At 36.2% G+C, this 18,667-nt stretch overlaps 1 protein-coding gene across 1 annotated transcript in view; it reads left to right on the top strand.

Moving 5' to 3' along the window:
- The window catches only part of MRPS9 (mitochondrial ribosomal protein S9), a gene marked incomplete at both ends in the record, with an annotated part of 50,104 nt that overhangs the window by 14,185 nt on the left and 17,252 nt on the right, over positions 1-18,667 (top strand). Inside the window, 3 exons of the mRNA XM_084234952.1 lie at positions 6,936-6,998; positions 7,083-7,113; positions 16,176-16,255. Of these exons, the coding sequence (XP_084091078.1) occupies positions 6,936-6,998; positions 7,083-7,113; positions 16,176-16,255 (174 nt within the window). The remainder of the gene's footprint in view (positions 1-6,935; positions 6,999-7,082; positions 7,114-16,175; positions 16,256-18,667) is intronic.

Genomic DNA, 18,667 nt, shown 5'->3' with positions numbered 1-18,667 from the left:
ACTTCTAATGAACAGAGTCGTTAGGACAGGCATGTCTAAGTACAACTGACAGCTAACATTAGGTGCCAGATGCAGTTTATAAAGCTATGTAGAACTGTAGAGAACAGTTTAAATAAATTAGCACCTGTACATTAGTCTCACTTGCTGGTAATTTATAAGCGAATCAGTAGAGATGACATTTAGGTAAGTCATTGATCAAGTTAACAGCTGCAAACCCACTGCCCAGCTGGGATACCTAATTAATAGAGATTGCATTCCTGACCCAGTGCTTCTCCTGGGTTGAGTCTGCAATCCTTTTATGCAGGCTTTGACTTAAGCCTAAGAATATAGTTAAATGCGTTGCCTTCATCTTAGGGAACCCTTGAGTTACAGTATTCTCCTTAAAATCTGAAAAGGAAACGTGTTTACAAATGAGAATTACTTTATCCCATGGCTTTTTTGGGATAAGTATATCCCAAATAAATCCCTGTAGGGTCAGGAATGACACAGTGCAGGTTTTCTGATCCATCAGACCGGGTAAAGGAGTAGTCAGAGTCCTGGAGCCTCAGTGGCTTTTGCAGGTTTTTATTGGGATTTACTGGGTATACAGCAGGCCAGGGTCCTGGGGGGCCGGGAGGCTGGCAGGCCTCCCGGGCCCCCAGCAAGTCTTCACTCTGGGCTCTCCGGCCTTCCCTCACGTTCTCTCTGCTCTTCTCATGGCTCTGCTTCTCTCTCAGCTTCTCTGCTCCTCTCTCCGTTTCTGTTCGTTCTTGGCTTTTGCTGGCGTCCCCACGACGCCGCCTTTATAAACTCAGTCTCTCAGCCCAGGTGTATCCACTTCAGGTAACCGCCATCAGGCATGCATTCAGGACCACAGGGTTCCCTCATCTATCCTAATGGTGGGAGGGCAGAAAAGCCTGATACTTTTTCCTTACCCTACAATCCCCCATAAAAATATTTTTATTTTTGCTTGAGATTCAGGTAGACCATGCTGTAGTCTCAATTTTTGAAGGGTTTTATCCATCTTAAATGTGTATTTCACTCTTTTTTTCTGAAAGAAGCAGGGCTTTTTTTTATTTTTCGGTGATCTAAGTTATATATGTGACATTTTTTCTAAATGTGACATTAGTTTAAAATGCCCAAGAACTTTGCCAAGTTAATTTTCATAGAAATTCTAGAACTTAATACAGAAATATTAGCTAGAGCTTATAGGGAAATTCCCTTTGCTTTTTATTCCTATGACCCCAATCTTCTCAGTGAATGTAAAATGAAAGATTAATAATATGTCAACAATCATAAATCAGAGTTAGATAGTGATTTTGTATTGGAGGCGTATATTTGTGGATGTTGTTAATGTTTGAATACCAGTGTGTTAACTCTAGGCTACCTTCAAAATCAGCTTCCTAGACTAAGAATTGGTCTCTTAAAACACAAATGCCAAGCCTAAAACAAAAATATTGAGCTAGTAATATTGTTTTCTAACTCCTTGAAGAATCATCGAGTCCCAGATGTTTCTTAGTTCAATCGTAGTTTTTTAGGTAGATTGTTGAAAAGGTACTTATTTCAGATAATTATGAAATTTCTGTTAATTCTGTCTTGGTTGATAAACTTGATCCAAGTGGGCAAAACACAGTTCTTATGTGAAATGCCAATTTTCCTTTGAGATACTTGAGGACCTTGACCATTCCCTGCTGGTCCTTGTTCTCTAGTGCCTGGTAAGTGCCACACGCGCTCCAGGGAATCATAGAACTTTAGCAGTTGATGGAGAAGTTAGCATTAGCATAGAGTCAAGTATTTACCTCATCACCTTCCTCCACTGGTTTTCTGGTTGACTTAATTTCACCTATCATAATATTTAAATTCTGCATTTTTATCATGCTAATATAGATATTTCTGAATAACATCAGGAAAATGGCTTTTAAAAAGTCTGAAGTATTTTAACACTTCCTTTTCCTTCATGGTTCTCACTTTCTTTTCTAGTTGTACTTCCCAGCCTTTCCCAGCCAAATCTTTACCTTAATTTAATCTGTGTGTGTGTGTGTGTGTGTGTGAGAGAGAGAGAGAGAGAGAGAGAGAGAGAGAGAGAGAGAGAGAGAAATAGCCTTTCTGCCTCCAACCATTTTTGTTTTTATGTCATTGTTTTAATTATCTTATTTGAAATACCCACCATAGCTTTGTCAAATTGGGAAATTGTATCTTTAGTTGTATGTTTTAGGAAGCCCCAAAAGATTCAAGAGATGAATCCATGGAACTTTTCTTCCATAAAATGTATCCCCAGTGTCGATCAGAAGTTGCCAAGTGGGAGGAGTGAGGGTGATACTGCCTACCATCTGTGAGGAGAGTTTGGGGAAGTCTTTTGAGCCTATGCCTTTTGAGAAAGTCAAAGGGACAAATTATTGGGTTAAGGGTAGAGATGAAGAATTAAATATTGTATTTGGAAGGACTTAAGCAAATGCTTTCTACTAAAATAAACATCAAGTCACCATGCCCTAAAAGACCGTCTTACGTAAAAGTATAGGGATGCCTTCCATCGAGCTAATTTCTCTTAGACTGACCTTGAAGTAGGATCAGGTAATTTTGATCAAGGAAGGTGAAATTTTAACCTTGAGGTTTGTTAGCGTGGGAAGACGACCTAAAAGGTAGAAATCAGGAAAGCTTCTGTGCTCCCTGAGTGGGTGTCTCTCCCACTACAAAGGGGCGGACGGGGTCATCACCCTCTCCTAGCTGACACAGTTCCTAGTAACAAGAGACAGCAGTAACCACAGTGAGACTATGCTGATGGAACTAGTGCTGAAACATCTGCCTGGAGCACCCACATTTTCATGTTAGCAAATAGAGAATTTCCAGTATCTGCATCACTACTAACAACAGGTTTTGGAGAGAAAGATGACATACTCCTCTCTCACCCTGCCATTAAGGTGATGGTGAAGGAGTTATTCTTAGCCTGGACTGAAACCATACAGGAGAACCAGCTAGAATGTTCCTTGGAGTGCACATTATAGACAAGACCTTGCCCTCCAAGGCTCTGGAGGACAATGTTGTTCCTTTAGATGAGCATTGCAGGGACAAAGAAGGAGGGTGGATGGATGTCTTTTTGGTTGTTATGTTTGGTTGTTATTTTTCTTCCTTAGGTTTTGTTTCTAGGAGAAAGGAGTTGCAGGGGAGAAAAATGAAAGAAGTTTTCAGTATTTGCCATAACTCGTTATTTATATATTTTTCTTTCTGGCAGCAAATTAAGATTAACTATAGAAAAGAATAACAGAAGGGTGGGGAACGAACAGAGCTGTGCCAATAAGGACCCCTAAATTCATAAAAGGTACAAGAGGACTAACTGATTATCTGGAGTCTTCTGTGATATTATTCTCATTTTTACCCCATATATATGTTTATATGTATCTATACTCTTACATTTTCCTACTACCTCCTGCATTTAAATGTTCCTACCTTTTGCCCCTAGCATTGAAATTCAGGCTGAAATGAGGTATAGAATCCAAGCTCTTTCCTGCCTCAGAGACAGTATTTTAAGACCATTTTTGGTTAGTGGCAGGGGACCTCAGTAGTGCCACAAGAGATGGGTGTGTGCTTTTTTTTTTTTTGCTTTTTTTATAAGATTTATTTATTTATTTATACAAGCACTGGGTACAGTCAGAAGCGCTGGAGGGTGAAGAATTCACCAGAGCCAGAGCAGAGACAGAGCAGGCAGACTGACGAAGTACACTGCTGAGGGGAGCAGCTGGCGCGGCAGAAGAGGTCTGTGCGCCATGTGGGACCCTTGCCCAGCATCTGGGGATCGAACCAGCGCTGCAGAGTCTGCGGACAGCTTCACAGCCTAGCACTAAACCGCTGCACCACTGGGGAGGTCTGGGTGTGTGTGTTTTTGTTTTTTGTTTTTTTCTGGTTTGTGTGTGTGTGTGTGTGTGTGTGTGTGTGTGTGTGTGTGGGACCCTCGCTGGCAGCCGGGTAACGAACTGGCATTGCAGAGGCTGTGGGCAGCCTTGCAGCCCAGTGTTCAACCGCTGCGCCACCAGGGGAGGCCCCCGGGGTGTGTGCTTTTTAAGGACAGGAATGTCATTGAGAATTGAAGGCTATTTATTGGCCTAGATGACACCAGGAGTCTTGTTTAGATGATTCTTTCACTTGAGCATTAGGGTTGCTCACAAATATGGCAGCAGTTGGTACATAAAGGGGAAAAGTGAGCACTAGCCTTTTGTGATTGCTGCCGTGATAAAGATGGAGAGAGAATGGACCAGCCAGATGGTGTGGGTCCTGAAAGACGATCTCTCCTGTTTGACTGAGTTGGCAGGTCAGTAGAGAAGCCTGGAGAGTACTCTGATAGGGATATAAACAAAGAAGAGAAAAGCAGCCCTGAGGATTTCAGGACGCTGTAAGGCGAGGTTGCATTTGATCTAGGTTTTAAAACACACATAGGAATGTGTTAAATGGAGAAGTAAAACAATGATACTCCAGGCAGAGAAAATGGTATAAAGGTACTTGTTTAGCAAGAAAGTGGTGACTGTTCAGAAAAGCCAGATGAAAATTATCACTGAGAAATGTAACTGACCACCCTCCTCGGTATCCTAAGTAACCTATAGTAATTCTACCACAGGTCCTGTGTGTATATTCTATTAGGCCAATTTCTTTCATGTATAGTATTACAGCAGCCCCTGTATTTGAGGTCTGCTGGAATGAGGTCAAAGCTATGTCTTGCTCATCTTTCTTAACTAGTAGAGTGCCTAGAACTTCTGTCTGATAAATATTTGTTGAGTATGATTTATCAAGGTAAAGGTCAGTGTCTTCTCTTTTAAGTACATAAGAGTTTTTCTGGTAATTTTACTACTAAATATCTGTATATCTTTAATGTCAGTGAAGAAATAGTCTGTTTTTAAGATAATTGGATTGATTTGGGGCTAGTTAGTTCTTTGTCTATATAGAGGTAAAGAATGCATAACTAGGTAAGTCTTAAAATAATGTGGGAAAGAACTTCACAAAGATTGAACATTTTTGTATAGCTGACATTTATTGAGTGCCTGCTGTGTGCTACGCTTTTACAAATACGTTATTTACTCCTCAAAAGAACTGGATAAAGTTGATGTCCTTACAAATCAGAATCACTGGGAATGATTGTACTTGAAAAGCATTTCTATGGTTATATGACACAATAAGGGCTATATTATTTACACATTTACCCGATTTTCATGTTCACTGCTTCCTTTCTTCTGAAATCTGTATTGCAATGAAAATAAGGGTTTTACTGTTTCATAGCATGTAATGCTCCGCCCAAAGCTTATCTGTAGGCTGTTTAATGTCATACTAGCAGTCAGAATTCTCTTGTTCTTATAAATATTTACTATTTATTTCAAAAGGGTATTCACCTACTTGAATTTTAACAACTGTATATGTTAACTGGGAGTTAAGCAGACACAGAAAGCAACATTTTTTTTTTTTTAATAAAATCCAGGTAGTCCTTTGTTTGTTTCAGAATTTGTAAAAAATCAGTTTAAAATGCCCATAGGAGATAGCTGGAAGTAATAGGTGAGGTCACGTTGGTACTGTCCCATGCATACTAAACAGATGACAACATGCTGGGCTGTGTCTCTTTTACTTTGTATTGCTTGATATTTAGTTAAAAAATGGTTTATCATATTTACTGTTCTCTCTTTTATTCCTTTATCTTTTATCCTTTCTTTTTACTGAATTTTGTGACTTGACTTTTATTCTAACGTGCTATCTTTTGCCCTATGGACTTTCTCCACAAAAGCAAATGTAGTTTGGTACAAATACAATGTAATATAGTTGGTGCAATATAATGTAGTATCTTGTATATACTATATTAATAATTGGTGATATAGCACTTTATATAGCATAATATAATTGGTTGTGTTGTTACAGCCTAATATAGTAGGGAATTAAAAGCTATTAAGTACATACATTAAGATTTAGCATTTCTTTTGAAAATTCTATATTTACCCAGAGAAGTCTCATTACTGGGCTTCTCACCTGCTCCCTCCCACTCCTCAATAGCTAATGATTATTAATATTTTCTACTTTAGCCTTTCTGGGGGGCTTATATTTGAAAAAAAAAAAAAACCTGTGTATATTTCTCTCTATACTACAGTATTTTTTTTATTCCTCTTTCTTACACCATGCATCACATACTAAGACATTTGTATCTTACTTTTTTTCAAGTTTTTTTTGTAGCAGTGAAGTCCTTCGTTGTGTAGATTTGCCATCATTTATGCAACCAACCTCTTGTGTACAATTTGGTTGTTTCTAATATTTTGTTCCCATTACCTGTATCGATGTTGTTTTATATTTGTTGGTGTGTATCTTCAAGGTGAATTTGTAGGAGTGGGAATAGTGGGGGAAATGTATATGCAGTCTGGTTGAATAGTGCCAGATTTCCAACTGTAGAGGTAGAGGTTGTACCATTTGACACTCCCACCAGCGAGGTATCAAGAGTCTCTCTCCAGCCTTGCCAATAGTGGGCTGTCAAGCCTTTGAACTTGTGTCTGATTCTATTAAATGAAAAGTGGTATCTCAGTCGTCTTGATTGCACTTTTCTTACTATGAATAATACATTTGACCCATTTTTTCTTCTGTGTAATTCAATTGGTCAGTCTTTTTTGCCTCTGAATTTTGATTAACAGTTAAGAAAGACAGTTTTATAGAGAAGTTGTATAGGAGCACCTCTAGTTTTCCTTTAAAAAAATTTTCCTTTTTTGTTATCACATTCATGTTTGAAGCTGGCATTTAAAAATTGTTAATAACCAATTTAATAATTGAAATGATTTTTCTTTTTGGGGAAGTGTACATGGTTAATTTTATTCCATGTAAAAGATTATGAAATGAAATAATGTGTATGAAATACATTGTTTAATATCTGGCACACAGCAAGTGCTCAATAACTATTCATCATAATATTAACTTGCTCATGTAACCTTTGTGTATCTTTTCAGAGAGCTATTGCTTACCTTTTTCCAAGTGGTTTGTTTGAGAAGCGAGCCAGGCCAGTAATGAAGGTACTTATCTTAATAATTTTTGAAATTCCATTTAGGTTTATATGTTGCAGTCATTATCTAATGCTTTTTTAATTTCTTTTCCAGCATCCTGAAGAGATTTTTCCAAAACAAAGAGGTAGGTTTGCTCAAGAATGAAATGAACAGTTCTTTCTTAACTATAAAATTATGTATCAAAAATCATATGTCAGCAGTAGCTCATCTATTATATAGATACACTTCTGTGTCATGGTGGTCATGAAATAAACTGAAAATACTTTATAAGTAATAATGAATGACTGGAATTTATAAACTTTCTTTTTAATTAAGAAAATTAAAATTAGATCAGGTTAGACTCTATTTTCATACTAATTTATTTGCATTCTGATATACCATTTTGGAGAGGAGGTTGGTATAGATCTGCTTGAGACTAATTCAATTTTTACTTGAAAAATTTTCATTTTTGCTTAGGAAGCATATTTTTATTGAATATACATTTCCCCCCCTTTCTGGTCCTGCAACACTTGAATGGTATGATTGACTTACATCCCTTTTTCTCTTCTGTGTAGCTATACTAGTTTTGCTCTTCTTATATATTTGCCCATCTGAGGCTAGTTCTTTTTTTCAAGTTAGTTTCAAACCACTTTCTCAATATTAGAAGTTTGTTATCACCATCAACTAGAATGTAACAACTGAAGCTACTGTATATCCCTGAAAATGCCCATGTATTATTTTGGAAATATGTCAGTGTTGGTAGGACTTTCTGACATTTCAGTTGATTATATTTAACTATATGTGTATACAGTATTCCTTTAGAGTTAGCAAAATAAATTTTGCCACATACCCACCAATTTTGCTGTACTATGTAAATACATGACTGATTTTTAATGTAAAAAAAAAAACCAGGGCCTCCCTGGTGGCACAGGCGGTTGAGTGCAGCACTGTGAGGCTGTCTGCAGCCTCTGCAGTGCCAGTTCAATCCCCACCAGCCTCGGAGCAACCCACATGGCAAGTAGACCTCTCCAGCCTTACCCGCAGCTCCCCTCAGCAGTGTATTTCGCCAGTCTGCCTGTTCTGTTCCCCACTTTGTCTCTGGTGAATCCTCTCACCCTCTTGCTCATCTGGCCTGTACCCTGGCTCCTGTATAAATAAAAAAATAAGTATTAAAAAAAAAAATCAGCAAAGGACTTCCCTGGTGGTGCAAGGGGTTGAGCGCATCGCTATGAAGCTGTCCGCAGCCTTTGCGGAACGAGTTCAATCCCCAGCCAGCGGGGAGCAACCCACATGGCGCTGCAGACCTCTCCTTTTTCGCCCGCTGCTCCCCTCAGCAGTGTATGTCGGTACATCTGCTTGTTCTGCTCCCCTCTCTCTCTGGTAAATCTTCTTACCCCCCATGACTCTGGCCTGTACCCCACTTCTAAAAAAAAAAAATAAGTGAAATTTAGTTTTGAGTAGATTATGACAATTGTAATGTACTCCTGCTTCTCTTAGTATAAGATTCCAGGTTGAGTTAATGTTAAAATTCTGCTCTATAGTTTAAAGCAAGTGATAAAAATATTGGGAAAAACAAAGGAATATATACTCAATCAATGACAGAAGCAAGGAGTAGTACCTAATACTAGACAAAATGGAATTCAAGGAGCTCAGGGCATGGTTCCATGAGACAGGAATCTTCAATTATATTGACAAAACCTAATATACATCAAGTGGATATGACAACCATGAACCTTTTTGTCCCAAACATTTAGCATTGAAATGTTTACAGCAAAAGCTGTTAACTAAAATTCAAGAGAATTTTGGTAGCATAGAATGGCTTTATAGTTACAGATATAAGTACTAAGTATATTCTCTATGCAGACACTGATGAAATATTAATAGAATTGTGATGTACCGGGCCATGGAGAAAACCTAACATGTTCCAAAAAGTAGAAATTAATATACTTTGGATTTTCTGACAAAATCAATAGAACTATCACATTGGACTAAATAGGAAATCAAAATTGAGATTACAGACTATTTGGAAATATATGACAATGAGAACAATTTCTGTGTTTTGCAGACATTTATTAGACATAAAGAAAGACTAGAAAATGAATAGTACAGTTTGTTCAAGAAGACAGAAAATCAAAAATGAATTGATAAAGCCAGTGAAGATATTAAAAAAGGCAGTCGTATAAATAAAACCAACTATGAAAAAAACAATGAACTTGATTGACAATTCCCAAAATTGACTTAATCAGGAGAATACTGGTTAGGCTAAAAGTGGGAGAATAAAAGGTAATCAAAGATCTAACCACAGCTCCCCCTCTCCACTAGGTTTTGTCAATGAGGTATATCATAACTTGAAAATGCTTATAACTTTTATATTATGCAAACTGTTGCAGATCAGGAAAAAAAATAAAGCTGTCCAAATTCACTTTAAAGTCTCACATCATTTTCAAATCTGCACATAAATTGCATTAAAAAAAAACCTTTGGTCTCTTCTCACCAAGTAAAATGATAGCAAATCAAGTAAAGTACTGAAAAACCACAAGAGGACCTTTTCCCCAAAGAAATACAAGGATAGTTTAACATTAGCAATTTTTTTAGTATAATTCTCTGTGTTAATTGAGCATTAAGATAAGTGAAGACTATCTTATAAGTATACATCAATTTTACTTTCATCTACTCATTTTGTTAATTGCCCTAATAAGAGAGATTCTTTTTTTTTTAACCACGATCCCCTGTATCACCTCTGTCTTTAACCTCAGAACTGTCAGGATATTTATTGATATCCACTTTACTTTTACTGTTAGTTGAAAGTGTTTTATGTTGTCAAATTGCTGTGTAAATGTGCAGTATTTTTATTGTTCTGATTTATGTTGCTATATATAATTTTCTTGAACTCTGCATTTTGTTGAAAATGGTTGCATTGCATCCTTTCTTGTGGCGATATAATACTCTGGTGTGGGTATACCTCATCTTCTTGATCTGGTCATCCATCTGTGGGCATTTAGGTTCCTTCCATGTCCCAGCTATCATAAATAATGCTGCTATGAACACTGTGGAACACATAGGCTTTAGTATTGATGGTTTCATATTCTGTGGCTGTATGCCTAAGAATGGGACTGCTTGATTGTACCACATTTAATTTTTAAAGCTCAATACAGATTGCTTTCCATTAATGGTTATACTAGTTCACATTCCTATCAACAGTGTAATAGGGTTCTGTTTTCTTTGCATCCTCTCCAGCACTTGTTGAAGATCTTTTTAATAGCATACTATTATGCACTAAGTCATAAAGACAGCAAGGACAAAATTGATAAATTATCTATTTTAAAATTTAAAACTTCTCTTTGAAAAAAAATATTATAAATTCAAATTAACAAGCTACAGACTGGAGAAAAATTGAAGCATGACAGAGATCTGATCTCTGGAATAAATTATTCCTAAAATTAACAAGGGAAACAGCCTAGTAGAAAAATGGCCAAAGGGGAAAAGAGGCAATTCATAAATGGAGAAAATAAAAGTAGCCAGTAAATATAGGAAATATCAGATCAGAATTAGGGCTCTGTAAAACAATGACATCATTATCAGTCATTAGATTAGAAATGGTAAATGTTATATGTTAGGAAAATATTAGAAGCAGTCTAACTAACAGAGTTACAATAGAATAATGTGCAGAAGATAAATAGAGTGAGATAGGGTAGTTGTATTGCCCACATTATTAGGTGGGCAAAGCAAGTTAAAATAGTGTAGTATTGCCTTAGTCCGTTTCAGTTACAATAGGCTAGGTGGCTTACAGACAACAGAAATTATTTTCTCTCAATTCTGGTGACTACAAGTCCATGATCAAGGTGCCTGGTAAGAACCTGCTTCCTGGTACATAAACAGTTGTCTTCCTGCCAAATTCACATGGTGGAAGGAATCAGGGATCTCTCTGAGGTTTCTTTCATGATGGCACTGATCCCCTTCATGAGAGCTCTACCCTTCTGACCTTATCATACCCAAATACCATTACATTAGGGATTAGTTTCCATTGTAAATTAGAATGTGAGGGGAGACACATTGTCCATAGCAAGTATGTAGTTTAAGTATAGCTTAATACCATTTTTCAGTGTGTGTGTATATATTCATTTATTTTATTGAAGTAGCATTGTATTATAACATATGTTTTAGTGTGCATCACTGCAAATCAAAGTGTGTATATGCTACATTAAGTTCACGGCTGAAAGTCCAGTTTTATTCCTCACCATAACATAGCCTCCCTTTTCCCAATTTAAATATCCCAACTACCCCTGGTAATCACTAATTGAAAACATGCAAAAGATCCTGTATATTCAGTGCACGTACACATGAACACACACACACAAAGTGTGTGTGTATTTGCATGAAAAAATCCAGAACAAATTCTAACTTTGCCTCTGGTGAGGGAATTCTAATATTTAATATTTATAAGAAGAGTGAGCAGAAGCAGTGCTTGGATGGAAATTTATAACATTGAATGCATAACAATAGAAAAGAAACAAGATTAAAATCAATCATCTAAGCTTTCATTTTAGGAAACTAGAAAAGAGCAGCCAATCCAAAAGAAGCACTAGAAAAGAAATAATAAAAATTAGAGCAGAAATCAGTGGGATTGAAAACAGGAGATCAGTGGAGAAAATCATCAAAACCAAAAGCTGATTCTTACAAAAGCTCAATAAATTTGATAAGCCTCTAGCCAGGCTAACTTAAAAAAAAGAGAACACAAATTACCAATATTAGAAATGAAAGAAGAGCACTGCTACAGAGCCATGGTCATTAAAAAAGGATAATCAAGCAATACTTTGCACAGCTTTGTGCCTACATTTGATAACAGACAAAAATGGACTGATCCCTTGGAAGACTCACGATCTGCCAAAATTTACACAAAAAGTGGTGTACAATTTGAATAGGCCGGCTCAGTAAATTATTAATAACCTAGTAGATCTTGATTTTGGCTATGGCTTTTTAGCAATAATATGAAAGAATTGAGAAGCAGGATTTGATTAGTTAAAAGCTTTTGCTATGGAAAAGATGCTGTCAAGAAAATGAAAAGACAAGCCACAGGACAGGAGAAAATATTTGGGAAAGACTTATAAAGGGCTGAATCCAAAATACGCAAAGAACTATTAAAACTTAACAAGAAGAAAACACCTGATTTAAAATAAGCCAAGCTTAACAGACATCTCACCAAAGAAGATCTACAGATGGTAAATAGGCATATCAAAAGATTCTGCACCTTAGGGAAATGTAAATTAAAACAATGGTGAGGTACCATTACCACCTATTAGAATCACCGAAAGACAAAGTACTTACAGCACCAAATTCTGGCAAGGCTATCTAGCAACAGGAGCTTTCATTCGCTGCTGGTGGGAGTGTAAAATGGGACAGCCCCTTTGGAAGATAGTTTGGAAATATCTTTCAAAACTAAACATACCCTAACCAAATGATCCAGTAGTTACTTGTCATCTACCCATTATCCAGAGGAGTTGAAAACTTAGATCCACACAAAATCCTGCACACAGATGTTCATAGCAGTTGCTTTCATAATTATCACACTTGAAGTGACTAAGATGTCCTTCAGTTGGTACATGGATAATTAAACTGTGGTACATCCAGACAATGGAAAAAAAGAAATGTACTAACAAACTATGCAAACACATAGAGGAACCTTAAATGCATATTAAGTGAAAGAAACTCATCTGAAACCATCTATTTCCAACTATATGACATTCTGGAAAAGGCAAAACTATGGAGAAAGTAAAAGGATCAGTCATCTCCTGGAGTTTGTGGGAGGCTGAGAAGAAAGGACAACTAAGCATAGAGGATTTTTAGGGCAGTGAAACTGCTCTATGACATTGTAATGACAGATATATATCATTATAAATTTGTCTAAACCCATAGAATGTACAATGCCAAGAACAACTACTAATGTAAACCACAGACTCTGGGTGATACAGATGTGTCACCCAGTTGTAACAAATATACCACTCTGATAGGGGTGCTGATAATGGAAGTGGCTACATATGTGGGCACAGGTGTATATGGGAAATCTCTGTGCCTTCCTCTCAATTTAGCTCTCAAAACCGCTCTAAAAAATAAAATCTATCTAATTAAAGGTAATTACTTATGTAATTAAAATTTATAGAAAGCATAGATAATTGAGGGGGAAGTAGCAAAACAACAAACCAAAATATAAAGTTTACAAAATGATGTAAGGTTTATATCTGAAAATTATAAACTTGAAGATCATAAGTGAAAATCTGAATAGTTGGAAAAAAGATTTCATATTTCTGTAAGGAAATGCAATAATGCAGAGTTGCTACTTTAAAAATTATTAATCTATTATAATTTCAAAGTCTTAGTAGATTTTTGGGGAAACTTACAAATTTATTTGAGAATGTAAATGTGCAGGAAGCAATGAGAGAGTTGTTTTTTTTTTTTTTTTAAGATTTATTTATTTATACAAGCACTGGGTATAGTCAGAAGCGCGGGAGGGTGAGAGAATTCACCAGAGCCAGAGCGGGGAGCAGAGCAGGCAGAAGGACCGAAGTACACTGCTGAGGGGAGCAGCGGGAGGCAGGAGCGGTCTGCGCGCCATGTGGGACCCTCCTCTGGTGGCCGGTGAGCAGCCGGGGATCGAACTGGCGCTGCAGAGGCTGCAGCAGCTTCGCAATCCGGCGCTCAACCACTGTGCCACCAGAGAGGTCCAGTGAGAGAGTTTTTATTTTTTTTTTTATTTTATTTATTTATTTATTTATTTTTTAAGATTTATTTATTTATTTATACAAGCACTGGGTACAGTCAGAAGTGCGGGAGGGTGAGAGAATTCACCAGAGCCAGAGCGGGGAACAGAACAGAACAGGCAGACTGACGAAATACACTGCTGAGGGGAGCAGCGGGCGGCAGGAGAGGTCTGGGCGCCACGCGGGACCCCCAGTGAGAGAGTTTTTAAAAAGAATTAAGACTAATAAAAGGAATTTACCATACTAGGTATTAAAATGCAGCAAACAGCAAAGAACTGATTTTTATTTAAATGGTGGTAGTAGCTCAGAGTAGACAGAACCAGTGGGCAAAATAAAGTGCTCAGCATCAGCATATTTGTTGGTGCTGTATTTTTTCAATTCTAAGACAGTTTTTCAGATTTTAATATCTTTGACAATAGAATTCATTTTATGATTAATGTAGAAACTATGATACACACCATCAGCTTGTTTTCTTTGTATGAGATATATATAATGGGACCTCTTAAAATCTGATATTTTAGATTGAATGGAATTAAGTATATATGGACACCTACATAAGTATATATAATACACACATTCTTCAATGAGACCCAACTCAAAAATTCTTCCAAGGATTTATAGTGAAGTCTTATTGACAATCATGGTATTTGTCTTTCTGAGTTACTTTCTGAGTGAAAATTGATGTAAAATAAAGTTGTAAATATGAAAATGATGTTGGAGGATATTTGACTTATCCATAAGGCAATGGCAAATCTGGTTTTGTTTTTCAAGCTAAACTCCTAATCAAGATTTTTATTCACCACTTATCATGAAATTTTGTTCGTCCTTTTAATTGTATTCACTAAAGTGGTCTGTGTGGAATAACAATTACCCTCAGAAGAGAAAGAAAGCCTATGTATTGTACAGGTGGCATTTCAACAGAAAAGGGTGGACTATTCAAAATACTAACAGGATGATGGCTCTGTTGAATAAAACAATATTTGAATTTCTGCCTCATGAACATAAATTTCAGATAGATTAAATTTCTAAACTTGAGACCAAAATTTCTAGAAGAAATTATAGGAAAATGGTTCATGGAAAGTCCAAAACATGGTTTTTCAATGGAGATGCCGTTGCCCCTACGGTTGTCCATAAGACTCCACTATAAATCCTTGGAAGAATTTTTGAGTTTGGTCTCATTGAAGAATGTGTGTAATATATACTTAATTCCATATATACTTAATTCCATTCAGTCTAAAATATCAGATTCTAAGAGGTCCCATTATATATATCTCATACAAAGAAAACAAGCTGATGGTGTGTATCATAGTTTCTACATTAATTATAAAATAAATTCTATTGTCAAAGATATTAAAATCTGAAAAACTGTCTTAGAATTGAAAAAATACAGCACCAACAAATATGCTGATGCTGAGTACTTTATTTTGGCCACTGATTCTGTCTACTCTGCGCTACTACCACCATTTAATTAAATTGGTTCAGAGGACGTAAAAGAAATCTTACCCATTAAAATGTCTGTGGCTCTTCAAAGGGCCTAGATATACATTAACAGATGCAGTGTATTTATGGTATTAAATTTTGTAGGTAGGGAGGAATTAGTGAAAAATATCTTAAAGATTCTTTAATAAGAATGGTAATGAAAACAGGCTTGAGGTACAATGCCATTGAGGAAAAGGAATAAATTCGGCTGTATTTCAAACTTGATTTTGAAAGACATCATAAAATTAGAACACAAGTGACAGATTGGGAGAAAAGCATTTACAATTTATGTAACAGACAGAGGACACTATTAGAGTTTCTGAAGATTGTTAACAGAGAAACAACTCAGTAGAAGTATAGGAAAGGACATGGCATTGATGTTCCGTTTATTTACTGTAGTGACTATTTCTTAGTTTATTTTGCGTTTATTAGATGTGAATGACCATATGTCCAAAATGATTACAAAAAGAATTTTTGGGGCCCCTGCTGTTTTAGACATTTTAAACTCAGAGGTGTGTCATCACAGGGTTGAAATAATGTGACATGGAAAAATCCATTTAGTCTTTTTCTTTGTTATAGTCTGATTTTTTCTAAATTACTAAGTGTGCTGTGATTGACTTTTTAAGTCTCCTTTTTAGGAATTAGGAGTGTATTGTATTTACAGCCAAATTTAGTTTTTTTGTTTGTTTTAGCAAGATAATTTTGGCTATTTTATTTGTTTATTTAAAACAAAGTACAGAAATTCTCATGATAAAATATTTAGTAATATTTTATCAAATACAAACATTTTATATTAATATATATGAAATATCCAACATCCTAAATATCTACAAGTTAAAGTAACTTAATATTAATATTCTAAATGTTCATGCTTTTTTGTTACTTTGACATTTTTCATAACTGCAATTAAGTATAGCTGTTTGTCTCTTTGCATATTTTTATTTTTGTTTATTTTCATCTGTTTTTTTATTAGCAATCCAGTGGGGAGAAGATGGCCGTCCATTTCATTTTCTCTTTTATACTGGCAAACAGTCGTATTACTCATTAATGCATGTAAGTATATTACCTTCATGACAAATAATATAAACTGTAAACTAAGGAATTAATTATACTAGGGATTTTTCTCAGGTTTAGAATTTATTTAAAATACTCTATAATGTTTGAAATAAGAGTTATAGAGGTGTGAAAGTCTGTCAAACGCTTTATATTTTATTAATTATTTTTCTAAAGGTAAAACAATTTATATCAGAATGGTTTGCCCTTAAAATGCTTTTTGTTACAAATTGTAATCATTTGAAGAGATAAATGTTCAACTTAGTAAGAGTGTATGTCGGGTGCTTCTAGATAAGACAGACCGGGATAGAGGCACTACTTTTAGTATATGAAGCTGTCAGGGAGCTTTGGGAGAGAGCCAAATAGCTATCTGTACATTTGGTTATTTGTATATAATTTTGCATTACAGGATAAGGCAATGTATGAGGCTAAAATATGTTTGGGTTTTTTTTTTTTTTTTTTTAAAGACCTACAAATGACTTCCACTTGCAATATAGTGTACTGGGAAGTTTTTATTTTGTTTCAGAACTGAAGGTGTTTAATAGCTTGCAAATTTGGGGGTTCCTTGGTGTTATTGGGGGGAGGGGAGAGGGAAAAAGGGCTGGAACCCTTTTTATTTTATTAATAGAACATGTCAAATTTATTTTATTCATTATATGATTTTTAAAAGTTTCAGAAATATCCACTGGGCTTTGCCCATCTCCGTTTAGATTTCAGGGTTGAATCCCATGCACACATTTACTCTGCTTTTTAGAACTATCTGATGTTTGTGCTCCACAGACCCACAGGACAAAATCCCCACTTGTCAGGTACATTTATTTCTTGGGGAAAAAAAGAAAACCTTCTTTTCGCTTTTTGTTGACCTTGGGCAAATGAGCTTCTTGCCCTGGTAGAAATGAAATGAATGATAAATGTAGAGTATGTCTTTGCTGAGTAATGGAGCTGCAGCTCTGGCTTTCCACTGAGGTTCTCTCTGCGCAGCCCGAGGCTGCCCGAGGACCCCTGCTGTTCATTTAAATAGGTATGTCAAATCTGCCTCCAAACGCTGCTGGTTTGATCTGTGGTAATATTTGTGAAGGTTCCATATGGACTTGAGCCCCCTGCAGTGCTAAGAAATAATGTACAACGCTTCATGGTGCAGACGCAAATTTTCTCTGAAAAGGGATGCAATGCTGCGTTTTAGCTGTCGGAGGGGATGATGGAGCTGACGCGCTAGGCCTGTCAACTTGTTACACGGATGGGTTGCACGCAGCGAAGCTGTGGAAAATCTGTGCCTTTTAACTTTTCTACTTAATCACGGTTGTAGCATTGCCTTTAGACTGTATGCTACATTAATTCTCTTCCTGCCTTCTGCCTTTCATCCCAAGTTTCACGGAAAAAAGTAAAGCATGCAGGTCTTGTATAAGAGCCTTATCAAACAGCTGTCATCTGACAAGCCATTTGCATTTGTTTTGGCTGAAACTGAGCAACCCAAGGGCAAGATATTTTGTTGCATTCCATCATAATGAAGAAATTACACATTGTATAAGAGGCCTAACTTTATTTTAATTTATGTGTTTTAAAAGATATTGTTCAAGAAACAGGTCAGATTCTCAGTGGATAGAGTGCTGTTGTCCTTTGACTAAAATGTCAAATTACATATGATTAATAAACATTCTTCTTGAGTATTTATAGTTTCTGTTATGTGTAGGAGATGCCTGTGGGATTTTGTTTTAGTTAATTCAGTAATTTAGGTCAGTTTATTTTGTTGGGTATTTTGACCCCTCTAACCAGTGTGGGGTTTAGCATTTGTTTTATTAATCATCAGAACAGTTTACTTACGTGAATTACAGATACTTTGGCTAAACTTGAGCGTTATAATTCAGATAATTAATGTAGCCTTGTATTTTCTAAAAAAAAGGTTTTTTATGGAATTTTAAAGTAATTATAAGTATGGAAAAAAGGAGAAATATTTTCCTAACTATACTCCAATCACTTTAACATCATGCATGACAAATGCCAGTAAATAACAACTGTAGTCATACCAGTCTCTTTCTTAGATGATACAAATCAACTTCATCCTAGATATTGTTTGTTATTTTGAAATAATGTGGCTAAATTTTCGCTTACAGAAGTGGTGGTGTAGTTATGTCAGGCCTTCCATTTAAAGTAAAATATGAAACAACTTGAAACTGCTTCATGTTTGTTCTCTCCTTTGTTCTGCCTTCTCTTGATGGGGAGATGGAGCGCTCTCCCATTCTCTATTCGAAAGTGATTCATTCCCCTGCTGCCATCCCATAGCAGCAAGACAATTGGCCCCCAAAGGCTGTGCAGCATTAAATTCATGGAAATGAATGGTTGCTACCTTTCTTTTTGTTGATATCACTTCTTCCCATGTGACAGGGTAAAAGACACTAAGCCATACTCTGGGTT

This window comes from Talpa europaea, assembly GCF_964194135.1.
Source record: "Talpa europaea genome assembly, chromosome: 6".
Classification (NCBI taxonomy): Eukaryota; Metazoa; Chordata; class Mammalia; order Eulipotyphla; family Talpidae; genus Talpa; species Talpa europaea.
This window is presented reverse-complemented; position numbering and strand designations above follow the sequence as displayed.